The 26,285-nt window shown below is 45.4% G+C and overlaps 1 protein-coding gene across 4 annotated transcripts in view; it reads left to right on the top strand.

Moving 5' to 3' along the window:
• The window catches only part of DNAAF11 (dynein axonemal assembly factor 11), an 83,739-nt gene that overhangs the window by 2,636 nt on the left and 54,818 nt on the right, over positions 1 to 26,285 (top strand). For all 4 annotated transcript variants that reach the window (XM_060611352.3, XM_060611350.3, XM_060611353.2 and 1 more), the window contains exons 2-5: positions 6,721 to 6,888; positions 11,482 to 11,559; positions 20,483 to 20,655; positions 23,819 to 24,021. In XM_060611352.3, the coding sequence (XP_060467335.1) occupies positions 6,721 to 6,888; positions 11,482 to 11,559; positions 20,483 to 20,655; positions 23,819 to 24,021 (622 nt within the window). The remainder of the gene's footprint in view (positions 1 to 6,720; positions 6,889 to 11,481; positions 11,560 to 20,482; positions 20,656 to 23,818; positions 24,022 to 26,285) is intronic.

Here is a 26,285-nt window from a genome sequence, read left to right as displayed (position 1 = left end):
GAACAGAGGGAGAGGGAGACATAGAATCTAAAGCAGGTTCCAGGCTGTGAGCTGTTAGCACAGAGCCGGACGTAGGGCTTGAACTCACGAACTCTGAGTTCATGACCTGAGCCGAAGTCTGACCCTGAACCGACCGAGACACCTAGGCGTCCCACCTTTTCTTTTTTTTGTTCTGTTCAAAACACTTTCTGACTTCCCTTTGGATTTCCTGATGTTCAGTGTTTGGTGTTGTGTGTGTGTGTGTGTGTGTGTGTGTGTGTGTGTGTGTGTGTTTTCATATATTTCTTTCCTGGATTTCCTGTCCCTATGACTCCATCATGTCTGGAACATGAAGTTCCTGCTCCTCTTATGATTTAGTCCTGGTCCTTGTTCTCTGGCCTCTCTACCCTCTGGTTTTAGGAAGCAAACCTCTTTATACGCTGCCAGTGTGCCACTCTGGCTTTTTTTTAACTGTCCGATGAATCACGTCCAGCCTTTCCTTTCCAACAGTGTCCACAACAGCAGCCACCCAATACAGCTGTCCTTTGAGTTATAGTGTCCCCTGTATTTCTCTATTGCCCAATGTGTCACGTCACACTTACTGGTGCGATCTCTTTGCTATAGGTTGAATGTTTGTGTCCCCCCCCCCCCAAATTCATATAGGAGGTGGGTCATGAGCAGGGAGCCCTCATAGTTGGGATTACTGCCCTTATGAAAGAGGCCCCAGAGACCTGGCTTGCTCCTTCCACTGTGTGAGATTACCATCAGTGGGGAAGCCGGCTGTCCCCAGACACTAGATCTGCCGGTGCTGTGACCTTGGACTTCCAGCCTCCAGAACTGTGAGAAATAAATGTTTCTAGTTTATAATCCACCTGCTTTATGGCACTTGTGTTATAGTATTCCAAATGGGTTGACACTGTAGTGCAAGTGTTGAACGTCCCCCAGCTGCCTTGTGCCCGACACCATCTGTGCCCCACCTGCCACCAGTAATGGTGTCCTCATTGCCACTCGGGCAGCCGACTCTGACTCCGGAGGCCCGTCGTGGCTAGCGTCTGCCTTCACGTACCACTTCTGATATCAACCCTTCCAGGTTGGGTTGGCTGGAAGGCAGACTCTTCGATGCAGATTAGCGTGTAGGAGGTTCACTCGGGAACGTTACTGGAGTGGGTAGGGAAGGAGGCAAGACTGGGCGGGGAAGGATGTTGGGCTATGATGCATTTTAACAAAGGCCTTACCCACAAACCCACCCGGATGCTTGGAGGTCTAAACTGGAAATGGACATTCTAATTTTCCCAAGCTCGGGTGAGAGGGCTGGGCCCTTATGGCCCCTCATCAGCCAGTCATTGGATATGGGCTTTCCTGGGAAGAGGAGTGGCGTTGGTCGGGGTGTCATTTCAGCGGAGTGACTTATGAAGAAAGTGGGCAGCCTGAGGGCAGTCCGCTGGCACCACTGCCAGCAGCTGGAGGAACTGAGCCTTCAGTTTGGAAGGAGGGATCTGGGAAGTGCAACATAGTGTCCATTGTAGCCCTAGCGCCCTTCCTCATCTGTTTATCCTGCAAATACCTACTCACATTTCAACGCTCAGCTCAGGCTTCTTCTCCATGATGCCTCTTTTTATTTATTTTTGGGACAGAGAGAGACAGAGCATGAACGGGGGAGGGGCAGAGAGAGAGAGGGAGACACAGAATCGGAAACAGGCTCCAGGCTCCGAGCCATCAGCCCAGCGCCTGACGCGGGGCTCAGAGCCTGACGCGGGGCTCGAACTCACGGACCGTGAGATCGTGACCTGGCTGAAGTCGGACGCTTAACCGACTGCGCCACCCAGGCGCCCCTCCATGATGCCTCTTTTGACGTCCCTCCCGTCACTCAGTAGCCCTGATCCCCCCTTTCTCTGTCCTCCCTGTTCTCTCTGTACACTTCTGTCACTGCCCCATGGCACTTCACCATGGTCTTTACTAGCACTCTCCGTGTGAATAGAAGCTAGAGGGTATCGTTGCGTTAGGTCTTGTGTGGCTAGCGTTGCATGTTATCATGACCTCGAGTCGGTAAAAAAAGGCAGAGCAAATGAGCAATCCTGTTTTGAAAAGTGTCCATTGGAAACCATACAAGAAAGAACAGTTTAGATGCTACAAGAGGTGACCTTCTCCTGTTTGTGACCCCTTCGTCTCTTGTTAAGTCATAAATGTATCTGCTGCGTCTTCCGAGATGTTTAAACATTCTGCAAAACCTGCTAGGAACACAGATTATTGACTTTATTCTAATCTAGTGAGGAATCGAGGGCTGTTCACAAAACACGATATAAAGCCTGAAGGAATGAACACTAAGTTGGCGGCTTTGGAAGCTTCTAGAACTTTGCTCAAGCCACTGAAAAATCTTGGTAGAAACGGCAGCCTGACAACTTCCGGGACTCCAGAAACCTTCTCCTTCTGCCCTCTGCCCCGCCCCCACCCACAAAGTCATTTTATTGCACTCCCTGGAGTTGTTGAGAACCCGGTCATTGTAAGGAATCGAAAAGAAGCCTGGGCTGGCCGGTGAGTTTCGGTTAAACCCTCGGAATCCTTAGCAGCATTCTGCTAGTGAGAGAAGTACGAATCCGTGGTTACGCTGTCAGTGGTTTTACCCGCCACAACGGCTCCAGCCATATCTTGGTTAGCACCCCCCGTGGGCGAGACACTTCCCAGAATCCATTCAAGTCCTGCGTTTCGCTCTGCGAATTTTTCCAAAATCAGGACGTGAAAGCACACTGTTTCTCATCCGCTACCCGGGAATGTTCTCCCTCCACTGTGTGGTGGGCATCGCCCACGCCATCTCTCTCGAAATAGCGTTGTGACGACCCACTGAGACTTCCAAAACAGTTTTAAATGCCTGGAATGACTTCGTGTAAATGCAGTGCTGTCGTATTCGGAGTAGGGCTTCCCAAAGGTGAACCGTGCTCCCGGGAGCTCGAGCACGTTTGGTCTGAATTACACAGTGCGTAGAACGGCAGAATGCTTTCCTGTCGCGAGGCGCGGAACACTGTTGCCTCCATCCACCGCGTGGACGCTCTTGCACGTGTCTTCCTGGGGACGCTGGTTGCCTCACTGACGTCTGCCGTTGCAGGCGGGCAGTGCCGCGTAACAGCAGTTTCCTGAGCGCCATAAAACGGTGTGCCACGCGTCAGCTTGCTTAATATGGAAGAGCCCAGAAGTAGGCCGCTGGGAGATCTTGCCTTCCTCTGTGATTCTCCATTTTCTTTTCATCTGTCCTAATTGTCTGTAATTGTTGCTGTCGGGCAGGCGTCCCTGGGGCGCCAGATCAACTGTCGGTCCCTCCTGTGTGTGCATGCACACACCAATTAGTGATTATGCTAAGGGCGGGGGCTCCTCTCCCCCCATTCCTTTTGACTAATAGTGACTTTTTTTTGTTGTTGTTGTTGTTGTTGTTTTATTTTTTTATTTTTGGGACAGAGAGAGACAGAGCATGAACGGGGGAGGGGCAGAGAGAGAGGGAGACACAGAATCGGAAACAGGCTCCAGGCTCCGAGCCATCAGCCCAGAGCCTGACGCGGGGCTCGAACTCACGGACCGCGAGATCGTGACCTGGCTGAAGTCGGACGCTTAACCGACTGCGCCACCCAGGCGCCCCGACTAATAGTGACTTGTATCATCTTAATTGTTGTGGCTAGGAGATACGGATCAACATAATTCCTTCCTAATATCTACATGCCTCTGAAAGGGAGGGTTTGGCAATCGCATGGAAGTGATCAAATTCACACATGCAATAGCATAATGAAAAGGGTTTCTGAATTTTAGGAAAGGTGTAGCCAGGGAACGTAGGAAGGATATTTGGTGTCCGTAGAGGAAGCTGCTGGCCTTTAGGGTCGGACAAATCGGAAAAGCCTTTAAGACCGTAGAGCTGGAGAGGCCTGAGATACCTTTAGTGTTTCTGAGACCCAGGAAGCCCCCGGGGGGTTGCGCAGATGCTCATGTTAGCTTTTGCAGGCCAGAGACGGTGATGCTTAACAGGGTGCTTTCAGAATTCCCCTGAACACGTTCGACTTAACCGTACTTACCGATGACGGCTTCTGTGGGATTCAAGTTGGGTTTATATCTTCAATATGAATAACCCACTAAGCCTTCAGGGGCAACTGGGGACCCAGGGAAAGACTATAACAAGGCCCGTGTATCAAGTTATAATCAAACTGCCGCATAAAATGCATTTTCCACCCTTGACAAGGAGACCTTTATAACGACCCAGAAGGCTACATTTAATACGTTTCTCAAACCCCTTGGGATCTGTGCCAGAGCTGGGGGGGTGGGGCTGGGGAGAGCTGGCTCCCCGGCCATCCCTCCCTTCTCTCCCCATCCCTGGCCCTATCCTGGCCCCTCAAGCCCACGTATGAAGGTGGATACTCAGCCTGCATATCTGTCCACATCTCAGCAAACAGCTGCTCCTTGGACACTTTGGGATGCATACCTGATGGTGTGGTCTGGGATGGACCTGGAGAAGTGGCCAGTGTCGAGCTTGGAGGCAGGCCTGGGGCCCCTTGGGCAGAGAATTCTGTCGTTCCTCCACCTGGGACATGTTCTAGACGGAAGGGCATGGGCTTCGGATGGGCACATCCTCCTGGCCCCGTTGACTCCAGGTCTGATGGCAGCAAGGCCTCCAAAAACCCGGCCCCCTGCTCCATGGATTGGTGTAGTTAAGGTTACACATACCCTCCTGGTCATTGAGGGTCTTATCCATAGTAGCGAATAATTCCCACATTTCACTGAATTCGCTGAAATAACATTGGTTGTGCCGTCCCAACCCCTTCATCCCTGTTGCATCGTTGCTAAGACAGTTCTTACAGATAATTACAGAGGCAGGTAATACATTTGACTTCACACAACAGCTTTGCTGTGTCCTCAACTTGCTGTACCCGTGCACCCACTATCAGTTGACTGAAGCTATTAGAGCCAACTTTGGGAGTGGGATGTGTGGGGACTAGTTTTCATGCCCTTCTGTTAGAGGTTTGGTTTCCAGAAAGCTGTTTTCTGTTTACACTGGCTTACGTACTAGCCGTGACATCCGGAGACAGCAGAGTGCAGCAGGCAGTGGGGACCCCGGGGGGCCAGGACTGGCCAGAACGCCCTGTTAGCCCCTTTGCCAGCCATTTGGGCCTGCTTCTCCCCGGGACCCGGCTGGGGGTCTGTTAGCCACCTCTGCCTGCTAGTTGAGCCAAAACGTAGAACAGCAGGACGTGCCCCGTGCGTGGTGTTTTAATCTCCAGACCTTCACGTTTCCCCTGACTTCCAAAGAGCTGTCTTTGCAAGCAACCCCACCTCCTACCACCAGAAATAGCAGGGGTTCAGCCTCCTGCACACAGATGATCGAGTTCGTAGCTGTTTTCACTGTTTTTTTTTTTTTTTTTTTTTGACGTTTATCTATTATTGAGAGACAGAGAGAGACAGAGCACGAGCATGGGAGGGGAAGAGAGAGAGGGAGACACAGAATCGGAAGCAGGTTCCAGGCTCCGAGCTGTCAGCACAGAGCCTGATGTGGAGCTTGACGAACCGTGAGATCATGACCTGAGCTGAAGTTGGACGCTGAACCGACTGAGCCACCCAGGCACCCCCTCCCCCCGTCCTTTTTTTTTTTTTTTTTTTTTTTTTTTTAACAAAAGGGCAAGTCCACCTTTAAGAGTGTGGCGTGGACGTTGGCAGCCGAGGGTGCTGTGAAGAACTCTGTCTCGACTAGAGGAGCCTGAAGAGGTCCAAGACCCTGGGCAAGTTATTGAACCTCTCTGTGCCTCAATTCCTCATCTGCCCCCTATACGTACTCGTATGTTAATACATGCAAAGCACTTAGGACAGTGCCTGGCACTTGTACATGGCAACAAATGAATCTTTGTTGTCTCTTGGGCTGGACATGTACCATTCCACTGTCCACCTAAAAGGCGGGACATTAAAAGGGATTAATGATCTTTTTCGTAGCGCTGGAAAACATAGGGTTTCTCCGTTGTCATCACGTCTTTAACTTGGGTGTGTCTTAGGAAGGGGATTCCCGTCTTGCCCTTGGCTCCAACCATGGACCAGAGAATTGTCCCCATTCCCTCAGTGCCCCCGTGGCAGGCCAGCCCCCCCCCCCCCCCACACCCCCCGTGCTGCATAGCACTCTGGTCAGAGGGGCAGGGACTCTTACTACCCCCCCTCCCGTGAGCGGCTCCTTTCATTCCTCCTGGAAACAGAGCTCAGGGTAGCTGTTCTGCAAGATCGCAGTGCAAAATCTAGCGTGCTCCTCCTCCCTCTCCAGCTCGAGTTCAATTAATCAATGTCACTTGAATGGACAGACCTTTCCTTACTGAACGCTGGGAGCCGCTCACACGTTTTTGGCCCCCTGGTGGCCAGACTGTGCCACTTCGTCTCAAGTTGCCCTGTCGTGGTCTCCTTAGCGGGTCTCGTCCAGTTTGGCGTGATAGCACCACAGGATGTCATGTCAACATACGCCATAGCAACACTCTCATGGTCATCACCCACCAACTCTGTCTCCATCCCTACAGCAAAATGTAGGTAGACCTTGTGCAAAAAAGGCAAAATCTCTCTGACTCACCATGGTGTCGCCAGACAAGGCAACACTTGTCTGTTCTCTTCCCCTTTGAAAATCACTCGGGCCTGGGGGATTGACATTTAACGGGGAAGAAAACCCAACGCATTCGTCATGTCATAACCTGATGATGAACGTAGGGACGGAGACGTAACACATAACGAATTTTCTTTCAGTCACAGAAGATCTTATTAGACGGAACTCCGAGCACAATGACTGTGTCATTTTTTCCCTGGAGGAGCTCTCCTTGCATCAGCAAGAAATAGAAAGACTAGAGCATATTGACAAATGGTGCCGGGACTTAAAAATCCTCTATCTTCAAAATAATCTCATTGGAAAAATTGGTAAGTGTTGAGGATTTTGTTCTCATGGTTTCTTTGACGTTTTGAGTGGGGAAACCTGGGGAAGTTGCAGGGTGATTCTTAGAAGAAGACGACACGGGTGACAAAGAACCACCTGGGGAAACAGACACGGCCGGCTCTCCAGGAGCCTGCCTGGACCTTTCTCTGAGCTCCCACGCTGCTCAGTCCCCTTGCCTGAGGCTCTCCAGGGACGCCATCGAGGAGTTGCGATGTTCAGGCATGTTTGTCGACCTGCCCGTTTGCAGCCAGGGTTTGGTAAAAGTTTGAAAGAAGGAAAATAGAATCCAGGCATTTGTCCTGGTTTCACACCGCTCCGTGGAACAGAAAGGGTTGCGTGGGAGTTGAGTAAACCCTCGTCAGATTCCCTGTGGTGGCTGGTTCTGCCGTGGTTACAGAGCTCGTGTCTGGGCGAGGCTGTGTGCTCCGTATTGGGTCTCGAGAGGATTCCACACCCACACCCCTGTTTACTGCTCCAGTTAGGAATGAAGTGACAGGGAGACAGATCAGAATGTCAGCATCGTAACTGACAAAACCTTTTGGAGAAGGTGGCCTAGACTCGCCGCCACGTGGGCTTCCTGAAACCGCCCTCAGGTTAAATGTGTCCACCCGGTCACATGCAGGCTGGGCAACCAGAGGCTGGCAGGCCCCCTGCGTATGGCAGTAGGGGGACAGGAGCGCGTCCTCTCTGCTGGCGGGGGGAGCCCAGAAGCCAGGACAGAGGGGGACCGGGCATTGCCCGGCTCCTTCTCCCAGTTCGTCCATCGGATGGGTGGGCCCTCCTCACGGTCCCCGGGGGAAGAATGAGTTAAGGGGCAGGGAGAAGGGGGACCTGCCAGGTGGAAACAGGAATGTTCCCACACTCAGGAGAGCACAGGCCCTGATGGGCTTGATCACTGCCTCGGCCACCTAGAAACTGTGTGAAGGGGACACCCGGGTGGCTCAGTCGGTCGAGCGCCCGACTTCAGCTCAGGTCATGATCTCAGGGTTCGTGAGTTCGAGCCCCGCGTCGGGCTCACTGCTGTCAGCACAGACAGCACAGACTGTCCCTCCCCTGCTCATGCTCTCTCTCTCAAAAAGGAAAAGGGGAAAAAAAAAAAACCTGTGTGAAATCAGGTGAGTCTGTTAACTTAGTCTTGCCGTGTCTACACCAGGGACTGCGTGAAACAACACACTTACTTCTTGAGTTCCGCGCTCGCCCAGATGCTGTCTGCTGCCACTGCTGTTAATGTCATCCACCCAGGCTGGCCACGTGGGGGCGGGGGCAGAGGGGGGGGGAAGGGACGGACATAAGGGTCACCTAAGGGTTGTGGCACTGGCACCAGAGGTCAGCCTGCAAGGTCATTCAAACTTGCCCCGGTGTGGTTCTCGACAGGGGTGTTTGACAACGCCCGGGGACGGTTTTGGTTGCCACAGGCGTGGGGGCGAGGGGGTACCACCGCATGTCCTGTCCTGGGACCCCGGGACACCGCTAACTGTCCTGTGGTGCCCGGGCTGGCCCCACAGTGTTAGTGCTGCTGAGGCTGAGAAACCCTGGTGGGTTGCAAAAAAAAAAAAAAAAAAAAAAAAAGCCTGGAATCTGCATTATTTTTTGAAGATTTGTTAACATTCTTTATCTTTCTTCAGATCATTATTTTCGGCATCTTTCACTTCACCAGAGATTAGAAACTCTGGCACACTGTTCAATTAAAAAGGCTGTTAGAGAAAACCACCAGCTTTTCTGTGGGGCGGGGGGGGGGGGGGGGGGGGCGGGGCATTAAGGAGCTGTCCTAATTGTACAGATCTAAAAGAGTTCCCGAAATTTCAATCTCCACAGCTGGGTCCATCACAATTACTAATTAGCGGCATAGTATTTCAGGCCTTTTCAGAGCTGTGAGAAAGCTTACATTTCTGCTTCCAAAGTATTCTTGAATTAAACACTCTTTTAAATCCTAATAATGGGATTTTTCAGTGCTACTCCACCCATAGGCACTTAGGCACTTTATTAGCAAGCAAAAGTGTTTCTCCGGGACTCAGACTGGCTCTTGTGCCCTCGAGGTAGGAGTTTGCAAAAAAAAAAAACGGTTGCCTCTCCTGAAGCTCCATTCCTCATTGCGGGGTGCACATGGGCTCGCTTGGGGGGCTGTGCTTAGTGCTGGTCCCAGGGTGAGCCCAGGACCCCCCTGGTCTTGTTAACCTGGGGCTCCAGCCCCCTCCCAGACCTCCTGACTTAACCTGCTGGGGGGCCCCCCAAATCTGCATTTGCAACGGCTCCCCGGTGAGCCTGAGGCCTACCTGAGAGCAGAGCTGATTGCACTGGGGGGTGGCCTTGGTCCAGGGCAAGTCTGTGGGTGTGGTTATGGCCATGGGTGAGAACTGTTTCCAGGATGGTTTGGGCTAGAACCACGGTTTGGCTGCCTCCGTTCCCGCTTGCCAGGAGTGCTGTGTGTTATTATCTGCAGAGCCTTTTCTCCCCCTGACCAATTTAACCTATTCTTTTTTTTTTTAATTTTTTTTTAATTTTTGAAGTTTATTTATTTATTTCGACAGGGAGGGAGGGGCAGAGAGAGAGGGAGAGAGAGAGACTCCCAAGCAGGATTCTGCGCTGAGAGTGCGGAGCCCGATTTGGGGCTCAACCTCACGAACTCTGAGATCACGACCTGAGCCAAAATCAAGAGTTGGGGCACCTAACCGACAGAGCCACCCAGGCTCCCCTCCTTAGCCCGTTTTCCTTTTTTTTTTCAGCCCGTTATTCTTGAGAGATAGTTTAAGAAATCCTCCTAAAACAAATCTTCCTTTTTTTTTCCTTATCAGAAGACCCTTGTCACAGTTAGAAGGTTATACATGTAACAAATGTGGGGAAGGAACAAGTATTTTGTTGTCGGCTGGTAGTTTTAACAGTAATAACTTCAGGTATTTTTGTTTAGGGTGCAGACTAGACACTCTGCACACAGAGCTTCACAAATCTGTTGACTGTTGAATGCTCCAGTGTTGCCTAGAGAACCTCCTGGAAACATTAGTACTACTTACAGTCATCTAACCGCTAAGAGAAACTCTAGTAATTTATTCCCAGATACCGGTTTAAAAAAAAAATGAGTAAGCTGAGGCTTAGAGAGATAAAGTGTTACTCTATGGTCTATGGGAACACGTAGGTGGTGTTCTCTAAATTTTAAACGAAATGTAACAATGATAAAGGTGATGATAACTATAAATTTATCATATTTGATCTTCCTAATCTCCATGGAAAATGGGCAGAAGGAGCCTTATTGAAGTGAGGAATTCCCAAATCCACATTCCTTAGCAGGGTTTCCTACATTCGTGTCCTCTTAGAAAGGACTGTGCTTTTAGGGTGTGGTGTCATGATTTAGTGCTATACTCAGGAGTCAAGATTTCCTGGCTTTGCCACTGAACCTTGCACAAGTGATTAATTCTCTGCACCTTCGTATTCCTATTTGGAAAAGGGGACAACAGTAATTTTTACCTCACAGGGTTGTTAAGAGGATTAAATGATATCATATATGCAAAATGCTTAGAAATATACATGGCATATAATAAGCTCTCAATGATGTTAGCTATGGTATTATTAGCAGTTTTTTAAAAAAAATGTTTATTTAACTTTGAGAGAGAGAGCACAAGCGAGGGAGGGGCAGAGACAGAGGGAGACACAGGATCCGAAGCTCTCAGTGCAGAGCCTGATGCACGGATCGACGTGGGACTCGAACTCTTGAACCGCGAGATCATGATTTGAGCCGAGGTTGGAAGCTTATGAGCCAAATGAGCCACTCAGGCGCCCCAGTATTATTAGCATTTTTAAGTGTCCCCGTCCTACAGAAATTCTCTGACTTATTTATGCTTATCATTTTGCCTCTAAGAGCTTTTGTGTTTGTTAAAAACAATAATCCTGTATGTATCAGGGTGAGTTTGATTTCAAGTGAAGGAAACCCCAGCTTCATTGTGGCTTACCAGTAAGGAAATCACATATCTTGCCCACCTGTAAGCCCAGAGATAGGACAGTCTCCAGGGTTCGGTGATGCCTTCTTTCTGCTCCCCAACCACAGTACGGGCTCCATCCTGCTGCTGGTTTCCTCGTGGCTGTAAGAGGACTGTGAGTATCTGTAAGGGTATCACTTTCTTCCCTAATAACATCCAGCAGGAAAAAGGAAAAGACCATCCCCAAGCATGGAACACAGACCTTTCCTTCTTATGTGACCTGGAGACCTTGATTTGCATGTCTTCTCCTGCATCACGTGTTGCCAGGAGATTGCCAGGGGCTGGTTGGCTTAAGCCTAGTTCCTGAATTGTCATTAACGAGGGACATGCTGTTGCTACGCACTGGCCCAGCTTGGTGAAGTCAGACTCTGGAGTTAGAGCTGGCTGGGGACAAGAGCAGAAGTGGGTTCTATTAGGAGCTATGGAGAAAGACATGGGTGTTGCTTTGGGCAACCAACGGTCTCTCATGTCCAAGTACAGACACGAAAAAGCAACACGGTTTTCATAACCATAATAATGCTTAGATTCCCTTTATCATTTTCACAGTAGATTGTGTAACAATAGCATTTATCTTGAAGGTTAATTGATTACATTATTTGTATCTTTCAGAAAATGTTAGCAAACTCAAGAAACTTGAATATTTGAACTTAGCTTTAAACAACATTGAAAAAATTGAAAATTTGGAAGGTAAGAATTTTCTTCTTACATTTTATTATGAATTAAACTTGAGATTTGCATCTAGATTTAAACCGTACTGCTTAAACAATAGGTGTACTTTTCAAATTAACATTTTACCGAAGTCTTAACGTTTATTAATTATTGGTGAAAATTCAAATAATAATAGATCTATGAATTCGAAAATGGAAGTCCACTTCATGCCTTCCTAACCCAGCTTCCCTCACAGAGATAGTGGTGTTAAAATTGACCCTTGGTTGATCATGATTTCACGGTCATGAGATCGAGCCCCGCATCGGGCTCCACACTAAGGGTGGAGTCTACTTTGGATTCTCTCTCTCTCTCTGATTCTCTCTCTCTCTCTCTCTCTCTCAATAAATAAGTAAACATTTATAAAAAAAATAAACCTTGGTTGAATACAAGCTAGTTTTGTTTCATTTGCTTCTTATCAATGGGACCATACTCTGAGTATTGTTTTGAGAATTGATTTCTTCCGTGAAATTACCTTGTTCTTTCACATCCAGGAACCACGGGGGCTTTCTACCAGAATGATGGTAGACTGATTTATCTAACAATTTTTCTGCAGATGGGCATTTGGGTGGTTTCCAGCATTTTGTATGATAGGCATGGCTGCAATGAGGATTCTTCACAGTTCGCTCTGTGTGCATGTGTTTATAGGATAAACACACAGAAATGGAATTCCTAGGTTTAAATACGCACATTTTGATAAGAATTGCCAAATTATTCCCCAAAAAGGTTGTATCAATTTACTTTTGTACTGATGTGAGTACCCATTTTTACACAACCTCACTAATAATTTTAATAAACAATTTTTTAATATTTATTTTTTTTTTAAGAGAGAGAGAGAGAGAGAGAGAGAGAGAGAGCAAGCCAGGGAAGGGTAGAGAGAGAGGGAGAGAGAAATCCCAAGCAGGCTCTAGGTTTTCAGCACAGAGCCCGATGTGGGGCTCAAACTCACCAACTGTGAGATCGTGACCTGAGCTGAAACCAAGAGTTGGACACTTAACTGAGCCACCCAGGCGCCCCGATAAGCAATCTTTTAAAAAAAAAACAAACAAAGGCATTGTTATCAAATATTTATTTAAATTATTTACATCTCCCTTATTATTATTGAGTGTCCATATAATCCTTCAGATTTTTATAGAGTATTTGTATTTCTTATCTCTACTTTACATTTATTGGTTATTTTTATTCTGGTTTATCTTTTTTAGTCGCTCTTATACGTTCCAGATACTAATGTTTTGTTATGTATGCTATAAATATTTTCTCTTGAGTCTGCTACTTTTCCTTGGTTCCATTTATGATGCTAGCATCATTCAGAAGTATTACCTTTTAATAGACTCAACTTTTCACTTTTTCTTTATAGTTTCTGAATATAAATACATTCTACGTTAAGTTCTAGTTTTAATGATTGTATTTGTACATTTAATATCTCTAGTCCATCTCAAATTTATCATATAAAAGGATATTTTTTTGGATAAAGAAAATGACGTACACATGTACACAATGGAATATTTTTTAGCCATAAAAAAGAATGGAATCTTGCCATTTATGACAACGTGGACGGACATCAAAGCCATTATGCTAAGTGAACTAAGTCAGCCAAAGACAAATACCGTATGATCTTCCTTATATGTGAAATCTGAATAATAAAACAAAACAAACAAGACACCAAGCTCAGAGATACCCAGAACAGAAGATTCGGCGGTTGTCAGGGGTGGGGGTGGGCAGAGCAGGCAAAAGAGAGGAAGGGAGCCAAGAGGTACAAACCTTAAAACTATAAAATAATTCTCCTTTTTAGTGGGGTCTGCCTGGTTTGGGAATCGAGGTCATGCCGGCTTCATAGAATGAGTCCAGAAGCTTTCCTTCCGTGTCTATTTGTGGAACAGCTTGAGAAGGATAGGTATTATCTCTGCTTTAAATGTCTGGTAGAATTCCCCTGGGAAGCCATCTGGTCCTGGACTCTTATTTGTTGGGAGATTTTTGATAACGGATTCCATTTTTTCCCTGGTCATGGGTCCGTTCAAATTTTCTATTTCTTCCCATTTGAGTTTTGGTAGTGTGTGGGTGTCCAGGAATTTGCCCATTTCGTGCAAGTTGTGCAGTATTTTGGCATATAATTCTTCATAGTATTCTCTAATAATTGTACTTCCGTGGTGTTGGTTGTGATCTCTCCTCTTCCGTTTGTGATCTTATCTATTTGAGTCCTCCCTCCTTTCTTTTTGAGAAGTCTGGCTTGGCGTTCATCAGTTTTGTTTATTCTTTCAAAGAACCAGCTCTTAGATTCGTTGGTCTGTTCTACTGTTTTTTTTTAATTTGGATTCTGCGTTGTTTAATTCTTCTCTAATCTTTATTATTTCTCTTCTGCTGGCTTTGGGCTTTCATTGCTGCTCTGCTTCTGGTTCCTTGAGGTGTGAGGTTAGGTTCTGTGTTTGGGATTTTTCTTGTTTCTTGAGGTAGGCCTGGACTGCAATGTATTTTCCTCTTAGGACTGCCTTTGCTCTATCCCAAAGGGTTTGGACTGTCGTGTTTTCATTGTCATTTGCTTCCATATATTTTTAAATTTCTCCTTCAATTGCCTCGTTGACTCATACATTCTTTATAGGATGTTCTTTAACCTCCATGCATTGGGAGGCTTTACAAATTTTTTCTTATGGTTGGTTTCAAGTTTCATAGCATTGTGATCTAAAAATATGCATGGTATGATCTCGTTCCTTTTGTATTTATTGAGGGCTGTTTTGTGACCCAGTATGTGATCTGTCTTGGAGAATGTTCCATGTGTACTTGAGAAGAAAGTCAGTCAGAAAAAGACAGATATCATATGTTTTCACTCATATGTGGAATTTGAGAAACTTAACAGAAGACCAAGGGGGAAGGAAAGGGAAAAAAATAGTTTCAAACAGGGAGGCAAACCATAAGAGACCCTTAAATACAGAGAACAAACTAAAGGTTGCTGGGGGGTGGGGGTGGTGGTCAGGGAAGAGGGGAAAATGGGTGATGGGCATTGAGGAGGGCACTTGTTGGGATGAGCCCTGGGTATTGTATGTAAGTGATGAATCATGGGAATCTACCCCTGAAGCCAAGAGCACACTGGATACACTGTGTGTTAACTAACTTGACAATAAATTATATTTAAAAAACTATAAAATAAATAAATCATGAGCATGTGATGCACCGTATGGCGACTGTAATTAATAATGCTGTACTGCATATTTGAAAATTTCTAAGAAAGTAGATCTTAAAAGTTCTCATCACAAAGAAAACACTTCTGTAATTGTGTAAGGTGATGGATGCTAAGTAGACTGATCGTTTCACAATATATACAAGTATTGAATCCCTGTGTTGCACACCTGAAACGAGTATAATGCTGTGTGTTAATTATACCTCAATGAAAAATAAAATAAAATAAGATGAATTTGGAAAATCGTATTTTTTTCTCAGGATGTCTCTTAGTTGAAATATTTGAAGCATTTATTTTTAATTGCTGTATAATTCACATGCCATAAAACTCACTTTTTTTCTATTATACAATTCAAGGGTTTTTAGTATAGTTACAAGGTTGTACACCCATTATCACTATCCAGTTTCAGAACATTCCATCACCCCATATGAAAACCTGTATCCACTGGCATTCATTCCTCATTTCCTCCATGCCCTACCTAGCCCCTGATCTGTTTGTCCCCATAAATTTCCCCTCTCTGAACACTTAGTGTAAATGGTATTGCACAATATGTGGTCCTTTGTGTCTGTAGCATGTTTTCAGGGTTTATCCACATGTGGCAGGTATCAGTACCTCATTCATTTTTGTGGCCGAGTGACATTCCATTGTATGGATACACAACACTTTGCCCATTTATTAGTTGATGGATGTTTGAGTTTTTCCACTTTTTGGTTATAAATAAAGTTGCTATGAACATTAACGTATAAGCTTTTGCATGAACGTGTTTTTTTTTTTTTTAAATGCTTATTTACTTTTGAGAGAGAGACAGAGACAGAGAGAGAGACAGAGAGAGGGGAAGCGGGAGAGGGGCAGAGAGAGAAGGAGACAGAGAATCCCAAGCAGGCTCCAGGCTCTGAGCTGTCAGCACAGAGCCCGACGCGGGGCTCGAACTCACGGACCGCGAGATCGTGACCTGGCTGAAGTCGGACGCTTAACCGACTGCGCCACCCAGGCGCCCCCAAACTATTTTTTAAAGTAGTTGCACCATTTTATATTCCCACCAACAATTTCCGAGTGCTCCAACTTCTCAACATCCTCTCCAGCACTTGTTATTTCCTGTTTTTATTTCTTCCTTTATTTTCTAGGGGCCATCCCGATGGATGTGAAGGGTGTCTTATCATGGTTCTGATTTGCGTTTACCTGATGACGGATGAGCTTGGACATTTGTGTGTCTTATTTGGAGAAATGTTTATTCAGAACCTTTGCCCACTTTCTAATTAGGTGACTTGTCATTTTCTTGTTGATTCGTAAGGCCTATCTATAGGTTTTGGATACTAATATCTGGTCAGATACATGATTTATAGATACTTCTTTTCATCTTGAGGTCTTCTTGTCAACTTTCTTGATGTTCTTTGGAGCACAACCTTTTTTTTTTTAATAGCTTTATTGAAGTATAATTGATGTACAAACACCTGCACATAGGTAGTGAACAGTTTGTTGAGTTTGGATACACGCACACACCCGTGAAACCCTCACCACGATCAAGGGAATAGACATATCCAGCCCCTTTTTTCTCTCACCTCCCCTTAAAATGGATTTGGTCGTCCTAGATCGATTCTCCATGCCTCTTACGCTGTATTCCTTATTTAGACCTCTTTGTCTTGTCACTCCACATTCTGGAAGGTTTCTTGTTTCAGTTTGCAGGCTTCTGTCTCGTGCTTTTATCTATTTTGCGATGTCTGGTAACACTTGGTGTCCGCTCACAATCACAAAGGATTTGGCTGAAGCCAGTGCCGGCTTCTTCTGCAGTTGTGAGGTTCTCTTTCCACATCCGGCCTCCCGCTTGGCTGGCAGGGCGGCTGTGGGCTGGGCACGCCGCCTGGCAGGCCTTACTCTGGAGTACAGGAGCTCGGAGCAGAGGCAGGCAGGCTGCTCTCCCCACCCCACTCCCATCTGCCAAGAGCTAAAATTAGGAGGGCTTTACTTAGGGTGGTAGATTTTAGCCTGTTTGCCGCCCAGCGTAGAAATGGGTGTTTCAGTGGCTGTCAAGGTTACGTGCCAACAACGACCTAAGTGTTCATCATACGTTCTTAATTTTCATCCTCAAAGCCTAAGCTGTCGTCACTGTCAAAGGCCCCAAAGCCATCATCAGTGCTGGAACCGGGGAGACTCTTTCCATCATGGGCATTTTTCTGCATGAGAACTGGAGCCGTCCTTCTCCCCCAGCTGCCACTCCACAGCCCCATTCCACGTTCTCATGGGAACAAACGGAATGAACAAATGGACTCTGTATGTGCGTTTTGTGGTAGTAAAATGTCAGTCTGTGATGGCAGAGAAGTAATTCAAACTGTCACTCTCAGTCGGCCTGTCCAAGGCTTGTTTTTGTTCAAATATCTTAAAGGAAGCCGAGCGTTGTTTTCCGGTGTGTTTTGCGCATCCGCCACTAGAGGGCAGCATTGTCACTGTTGTCTGTCTGAGTTTGGGGAACCGTAGTCCATAGCCCACCGCAGGCCTCTTCCTGGACGCTTCTCCCACGGGGGCGCCACCTTCCAGCTCTAAGAGGGAGGCAGTGGGCGCAGGGTAGTTTGAGGATATGTGGGGGGGATGGGCAGTAGGAAGGGAGGATGCATCATATTGGCTGGCAAATGTACACTTTTTGTTTAATTTTAAAGGTTTGAGGTAAGAGGCGGGGAAAGATGGATATACAGACTCAGCCCACCTACTTGAGTAAATTGCAGTATAATTTTAGACATAAGATGGAGAGGGGCGCCTGGGTGGCGCAGCCGGTTAAACATCCGACTTCGGCCCAGGTCACGATCTCGCGGTCCGTGAGTTCGAGCCCCGCGTCGGGCTCTGTGCTGATGGCTCGGAGCCTGGAGCCCGCTTCGGATTCTGTGTCTCCCTCTCTCTCTGCCCCTTCCCCACTCACACTCTGTCTCTCTCTCTCTCTCTCTCTTTCTCTCTCTCTCTCCTTCAAAAATAAATGTTAAAAAAATTTTTTTAAAAAGATGGATATCCACTTGTTTATTTTTATGTTTTGCTGGATGGCAAGAATTAGCTAGCATACCTCCCGCACCCCCCTCCATCGTGGATTCACCGGGATATAATAAATTGTCTTCTTTTTCCATCCCTCTTCCTTACCTTAACTTGGAAGGAGAGGTGGGGTTTCTAATAGTGTGAGCTTTCCCCCTTGGGAGATCAGCGTTGTCTCAATGACCTTCTCAGCCCCACGGGCCACTGACATGGATCTTCCAAGAACAGGAGAGATGGCGGGGAGGAATCATTTAAAGGAGGGAGTACCTAACTTCAAAGAAGAGCCTTTCTCACGCCTGGCTAGTTCAGCAAGAATTGTTCATTAGAATGGCGGATGGGGTTTCATTTCTTATGGTTAGGCCAAGTAGAAAAACAATTAAGATTTATCACTTTGAAAACCATAATGAACATTTGGAGGGTCCTTCATGGAAACAATTACAATAAAATCAAATACATATACATTTTTGAACTTGTTGGGAGTCTTTGAAATGTCACTCTTTGTCTTCTTTTGGTCCATCCTTCCTGATTTCAAAATAGAAAGATGATTTAGGAAATATGCCGTGTTGCATGCACAGGAGGATAAGAAACTGAACTGTACTGTTGGTCACAGGATTACAGTGGACAAGAAGTAGGTGGGACAATGTGGCCATTGAGATCTGTACGGCTTGGTGACTGATGTAATGGAGGGGTTAAGGGAACAACTTAGGTTAGCACTCAAGTTAACTCTGGCTTGACTCTCGGCCGCAAACACATCTGATACCAAAATGGCAATGACGTTGACAGGATTAGACATCAAGGAGGCAGGAAAGCTGTCTTGAGGAGGGGAGAGGGAGAGGAAAAATGGAGAATTCATTTTTAGACATATCGAACGGGATATGTCTTACAGGCATTTGGAAATAAGAGTATGACTTTCGGTTGGATGGTCAGATATAAAGTTATTGTTTGGGACTCGTCAGAATTTGGGGTTGGTTAAACCAAGGAACGCAACTGTTGTCGTCAAGAGAGCCATGAGGAGAGAAAATACTGGGTCGAGGATGGAAGTCTGGGCTCTATTACCATTGATGGAGTGGAAAAGTCTATAATGGGGGTCAAGAGGAAGAAACTGCATCGTGAAAGAGAACAAGGAGAGAGCAGTATCACTTTTTCCAAGACAGATGAAACATTTCCAAGAGAAGTCATGGTTGATCAAGAGATGCACTTGATGTGATGAGCAACAGGTGATGACGGAATTGTTGAATCACTGTATTGACTTAACTGCAATGGAAAACTTAGACGTAAACAAATAAATAAAGCTAAAAAGACAAAGAAACTCAATCTGTAAAAAACGTTTAAAGGAGAGAATTTGTGGTTAATCGGGCCATATCAGCAGACTTTTCTAGTGACATAATGAATTGAGGGGTCCGTTAATCTTGTCGGTACGAAGGTCCTTGGTCCCCTGTAGAGGAACAAACCCACTAGAATGTTGGGGACGGCAGCCGGGAACGGTGGGCTGAACAATGAATGGGAATTGAAAAAGAAGAACCAGTACATATTGATTTAGGCTGGTTTATAATGTAACAGTGGGCACTGCCTACTTCTGGTTCTGTCTCCTCTAGATTCACTTCTCGGTGCCTTTGCACCAAGTACCTTCTTTTCCTGGAATGCCCATCTTTTTCTCCTTTCCCTACATTAAACATACACGAGGTGAAATGCCATGGATTTTTTTTAACCACTTTATCCTGAAGACCTGGCTCATTAACTTGGTCACAGTGGGTACCCAGTAACTCCTGGATGAATGGACGGATGAATGAATGAATGGAGAGTGAGATCCTACATCCATCTGGAAGCCCTGAGCTAGCACTGTCTCATTTGGAAGATTCTGGTTTGGGATATGACTAGATAGGAGGAAAACATGGAATTCTGGACGAGGCTGGGCTGGGACTTGAACCCCCATCTGCCTAAGTCTCCAGGCTGCATTCCTAACTACCAAGCTCTCACGGAACCTGAGTGAAGGCTGTTGCTTCAGATCTCCGTAGCATCCGGCTGTCCCTCTAATGAAGGTAGATGGGGCCGATTTATGACAAGCTCCGCTTCAGCGACTACCCCTTTTTCTGTTACTCCCCTGAGGACCAAACTCTTCTTTACCTTTGTTGATACTTTCAATGCCGTTCCGGTGGCCTGGGAGCCATTCTGTGTCTTCGCTGTGACTTCGTGAACATTAATTCTGATGCCTGGGGTTTGTGAACCGCCTTTTCCTTTTGGGGAACCCTCCCGCCACCATCACCCCTCGGGGCGAGATGCGTCCCGCCTACCTGAAAGAATTCTCAGACAGGTTGATGGTGTCCTCTCTAGAGGGATCTTCGTCCTGATGTCGGGTGCTCCCTGGCAGCAGCTGGTACTTGGCTTTCTTCACACCACATGGTGACCAAATGCACATGTTTACCAGCCCGGGACTCGCAGATATGGGCAGGGAAAGTGATTTCCCCCCTGGCCTCGCAGATATGACCAGGGAAAGTGATTTCCCCTGGCCGCAGGGACAAAAGGGAAATGCAGATTGAGACAGGAGTTAGAGCTAACCCTTTGAGGTGCTGTTTCTGAACACCCACTTGTTGGGTGATGCACTTAATCTGCGGACTTAAACTATTCCAACCGTTGTCTCTGCTATGAACTGTTACACACATTTTATTACCAGTGTGATTTTTTTTTTTTTTTGCTTTGTGTTCTTTCCACTCCTTTCAACAGGATGTGAAGGGCTGACAAAACTCGACCTGACTGTAAACTTCATTGGAGAGCTGAGCAGCGTTAAAACGCTTGGGCACAATATCCACCTGAAGGAGCTCTTTCTCATGGGTAACCCGTGTGCTGACTTTGACGGCTACAGGCAGTTCGTGGTGGCCACACTACAGCAGTTAAAGGTACGCTTATTTTAATGGTGCAGAAACCTCGGAAAAAGGAAAACAAGCAGCCGCAGTGATGCCTGATTCATTCGCGGCATCATCGGGGAACGGGTAGTTTTAGAGGAGGGAAGATTCCAGAAAATCGAAACTAACCCTTCGACTTACCGACACTTTAAAGTTGTTTTGATAGCTTGAATAAACTCCTGAAGAATAGATTAAATACATTTCTCCTTTCAGAACACAACAGAGCTTAACTGAACTGTTTCTTTCTTTCTTTTTTAAGTGTATATATTTATTTTGAGAGAGACGGAGAGTGCACACGATTGGGGAAGAGAGAGAATCCCAACGAGGCTCCACACGGTCAGTGTGCAGTCTGATGCAGGGCTCAAACTCACGAACCGTGAGATCATGACCTGAGCTGAAACCGAGAGTCAGCTGCTTAGCTGACTGAGCCCCCCGGGCGCCCCTAAACTGTTTGTTGAGGAATGCAAATTAGAGTCGTGGAGGGCATTCATCATTACTAATAGCAGACTGAAAACTTAAGAGTTTTTGAGATTACTACAGCTACATACCTCTGTATTACACTGTCTTAAGCTACTGTGCTTTTATAATTATTTTCTTTTTATCATTGCTTTCTCTTAACACGTTCTCTGTGTTAGCGGTTCTCAAACTTCGCTATGCTTTGGAATACTTGGGTGGTGTTTGCTGGGCCCCACCCCAGAGTTTCTGATTTTTAGGTCTGATGTGGCACACAGGATTCTTTCTTTTTCCTTTTTTTCTTTTTTTTTAACATTTATTTATTTTTGAGAGAGAGAGAGGGAGAGAGAGCACAAGCGGGGGAAGGGCAGAGAGAGAAGACACAGAATTCGAAGCAGGCTCCAGGCTCCGAGCTGTCAGCACAGAGCCGGACGCGGGGCTCGAACCCACAAACCGCGAGATCATGACCTGAGCCGAAGTCGGACGCCCAACCGACTGAGCCACCCAGGCGCCCCGAGGATTCTTCACTTCTGATAAGCCCCCAGCACTGATGCTTGCTGGTCCAGGGACCTCATCTGACAACCTCCACCCGATGTGGCTAATCTCTTATCTTGTATCTCCCCTAAGCTAACATTTTTGGAACCTGGGGAAAAAACAGGTGGTTTCTAGAGAAATCCTATACCTGCTTACATTAAACTAGTAATGTTAACTTTCACGTAATTCCAAGAATCTCTGACCTGCGTGTGGCCCCACGCTTCTGCAAGAAAACGCACGGACGCACTGGCTTCACCATAGGCATTTTCTTCTATTCTCAGAGGACGTTTGTTTTTAGACTGCCATGTCCTGCATAGTCGAGATCGCTGGAGTAACGGAGCACATTTCTTCTAATGTGAAATGTTTTTGATTAAGAGAATGAGTCACTCAGGTAATTGAATCCAGAACATATATTTAGAATAAAATGATAAATGAGCTCAAACATAACCCGAGCTGATCTTCATTATCCAGTGACGTACTAACAAAATGAACCGATGAGAACCAGAATATCACAGAAACAGGCCCTGCACAGAAACAGGCTCATAGCACTATGAGCCACATCCCTGGAAGGGTGCAGGGGCCAGCCCAGCCGAGCCCCGGGTTGCTGCTGTGGCGGTCAGGCTAGATAGAAGCTTGTGACAGCTGTCGGGCACGTGCCCGACACCGGCAGCCCATCCACAACAGCCACATGGGTCCTTGTGTCCAAAGCATATTTTAAATTCTTTTTCCAAATGTCAGCATTGTGATCTTGGTTTATGATTTTACCGATCCCGGTAATTTGTTAGATTTCTGTTTTACCCAAGCTTCGTGTGTTTTTCCTTGTGCATTAGTTTCCTGTTGCTGTGGTCGTGAATTACCACAAACGTGGTGGCTTAAGACAACACAGATGTTTGCCGCTACAGTCCCGGAGTCAGGAGTCTGATGTTCAGGTGTTGGCAAGGCTGCGTGCCTTGGGCCGCCCTCCCTCCGGGAGAACTCCTTTCCCTGCACGTTGAGCTTCCGCAGGCTGCCTGCATGTGTGAGCTTGTGGCCCTTGCCTCCAGCCTCAAAGCCGGCAGTGGTGGCTTCCTCTGATCTCTCCCCGATTCTGACCCTGCCACGTCTGCCTTCTTCTTTCCCTTATGAGGACCGTTGTGGTTCCACCGGGCCCATCCCGATAATCCAGGATGATCTCTCCATCTTAACTCCCTTAACTTAACCACATCTACCAAGACCCTTTTGCCATGGGAGGTAACATTCACAGGGATGAGAAGGTGAACATTCTTGAGGGGCCATTATACAGCCTACCTTGCATTTCTAATGCCTTACCTCTTTTTATACAGTGGGGCTGGGCAAAATACATAGGTGTCTTCAAACTAGTAGCTTTGACACTTCACATTTTAATTGGTGTTTTTTTTTTTTTTTTTTTTTTTTTTTTTTTTTTTTTTTTTTTTTTTATTTTTGGGACAGAGAGAGACAGAGCATGAACGGGGGAGGGGCAGAGAGAGAGGGAGACACAGAATCGGAAACAGGCTCCAGGCTCCGAGCCATCAGCCCAGAGCCTGACGCGGGGCTCGAACTCACAGACCGCGAGATCGTGACCTGGCTGAAGTCGGACGCTTAACCGACTGCGCCACCCAGGCGCCCCTTAATTGGTGTTTTTATTTTAGTGTTTCAGCTTGGAAAATCACCTTGAAAATACCAGGTATAAACAGTGACCATAACAATTGACAACCTACTGGGTGCATCTTGTTGTCGAGGGTAGAAAATGGGCCCATTCGTATTGGAGCCCAACTCTGTCTAATATACAAGACCCCTTTTTGTAGAGAGCATTTCGAGGTGGCACCGTTACGCTTTGGAGCTGTGGTCTGACCTGAAGCTTTGATGTTCTTTATATAGTGAGCAGGTATAAAATCAATAGATTTTGAGAGCTTGTCACTAATAATTGGTTTCAACAGACAACATACTTATTACTTTACCCATAAAGATACTCTGTAACTCTGTTAATTATATGAAATAGACATTGATTTAGATCAAAGTTTCTGATGTTTCCCATTCATTCCTTTGCTTTTAATTCCATATCACCAAGGTGCATTATTTGTTATTTCTAAATTTACAGTATTCCAGTCAAAGTCAACGTGATTCAAATTGTGACTTTTGAATACACCATGTTGGTTGTTTTTTATTCAAGTGGTTGGACGGTAAAGAAATCGAGCGTTCAGAAAGGATTCAGGCCTTGCAGAACTTTCCAGTCATTGAACAACAAATCAGAGAGCAAGAGGAAGCTTACTGCCTCAAACGGGCCAAAGACAAGGAAGAGGCTCAGAGGAAACTTCGAGAAGAGGATGAAAATGAGGCCAAGGAGAGAAGTCACTCAGTCTTCGAGGGACAGAGGTACACAGACATCAGTGCCACTCTGTGCGCAAATTACAAGGGTTTACTTTCTACTTAACTTCAGTTAAAAGCAGCTTTTCTCTTCTTAAAGTGTTCACAGTATCATATTTCAGGTGATAGATTTGGAGAATAAATTGTGATGTGACTTTGGGGGGAAGAGTATGAACACCTCATTGTTTGTGACAATTCTCTGAGGCTTTCCTTCCTTCCCAAATTTCCTTTGCATCTAAAATTATCCTCAGACAAATCTCTATAAGATGCACAGGAAAGATGAGTTAACGGGTATTTCAGAAAAGTTAAATGTAAATCACATTATTATAAATCAAATAATTTTGATTGCATCATAAAATATTCTGTTTTGTGAATTATATAATGAATACATTTTAATGTGATTAATAAGCCTCTAAATTGGTCTTTTTTTTACAAGCCAGAATTTTTCACACTTGTTTATTTTAAGTGAATTACAGCCACAGTCAGTTGATTTGATTCCATATGGTGAAAGCTTTAAATAGTTTGAAAACAGAATCTCTTAATCTTGAGAAAATAATAATTATATTTCAAGCATGCATAAATATTTAAAAAATCAATAGACACAATAGTTCCACCCAGATTCAATAAATATCAGTAGTTTGCATTTATACTCTGTATCTTTTTTAAAATGATCAAAAGATACAACATCACTGAGAGGCTCTCCCCTTCTTTCCTCTTCAGTGGGTCCGCCATCCTGAAAGTTAAGTGTGTATTTGGTATATGTGATCCCATCCATATTTTAGATATATTTGTGATATAATTATGCCTCCTTGAACAAGAGTGGCTGTGTGTGTGTGCGTGTGTGTGCGTTTAGCACAAACAATATCTTTCTACAACTTTGCTTTGTATTCAATGTTATGTTGTTGAGATTTTTGCGTATAAAGACAGGTGGAACTAGTTCATTCATTCTGACTCTGTAATAACATTCCATTGGATGAACAAATCACAGATTATCCCAGAGGTGATGTTCAAAATATTTAACAGCTAGTGACTCGTTGGCCCTGACCAATCAGATGTGCACCAGCTCTAACAACCTGCATGGCCCTCAGAGCTGGCTCCAGGCTCTGAGCTGTTAGCACAGAGCCCAACGTAGGGCTCCAACTCACAAACTGTGAGATCATTACCTGAGCCGAAGTCGGATGCTTAACCGACTGAGCCACCCAAGCACCCCAGAATAATATGATATTTTAAAACATGGACCAATCAAGTTGTTTGTTAAGTAACACCTAATATTTAATTTGTATTCCTAGAATTACCGGTGAGTTTCAGTATCTTAAGTGTCTTCTCATATTTGTATTGGCTGTTCATATACTCTTCAGGCCCTCTGCCTACCTTAAATAAGTTAAGTTTTTTTCTTATTGACTTACAGTTATTTCATATTCTGGATGCAGATTCTTTAGTGTTATGTGCTTTGCAAATATCTTTTTCCAGCCTTTGACTTATCTTTAATTTTAATAAGTGCTTCTGCTTTATAGAATTAAAAAATAGTAATACAGTCAAGTTTGTTTTTGTATTTTTTGGTCTCACTTATGAAATTTTTCATTTAGGAAACGTTTCATTACTCCAGTGTCCTATCTGTGTGTGTGGAATTAAGCTGTCATTTCCCATACGGGTAGCTGATTGTCTGCTCCATTATTAAGGTGCTCTTCTCCTGATCTGTAACACTACCCTTACCATATACCCTTTACACGCGTACTCATGTGTCCATTTCTGGGCTCCCTGGACTGCTCCGTGGATGTACCTTCATGTGGTTTTAATCTGTCGATTTATGGTAAATCTTGATATTTGGTAGGAGGTATTCCCATGTTTCAGATTTATCTCGGCTGTTCTTAGCTCTTTACTTTTCTGTTAGGAGTTTACAATCTGCTATTCAAATTCCCTAAAAAATCCCTAGTGTAATTTTGATTGAAATTGCGTTCAATTTATATGTTAATTAGGAGAAAGTTGACATCTTCATGACTTTGATTCTTTCCTTGCTGAACTGTGGAATAGCTTTCTCTATTTATTTAGACCTTCTTCTGAGTCCTTCAATAAGGTTCTATAATTTTTCTCTATAAAGGTTTTCTTTTATTAGATTTATCTCTAAGTGTCTTGTATAATGGCATTTTTAAAATACTCTTGTAATTGGTTCTTGCTGTTGGATAAAGAGGCGAATATACTGATATTGTATTAAGCAATCTTGCTGACCTTTTTAAAAAGGTGCCATAGTGTGTAGATGATCCTGTGTTTTTTCT

Source organism: Panthera onca, chromosome F2 (genome assembly GCF_046562875.1).
Source record: "Panthera onca isolate mPanOnc1 chromosome F2, mPanOnc1 haplotype 2, whole genome shotgun sequence".
Classification (NCBI taxonomy): Eukaryota; Metazoa; Chordata; class Mammalia; order Carnivora; family Felidae; genus Panthera; species Panthera onca.
This window is presented reverse-complemented; position numbering and strand designations above follow the sequence as displayed.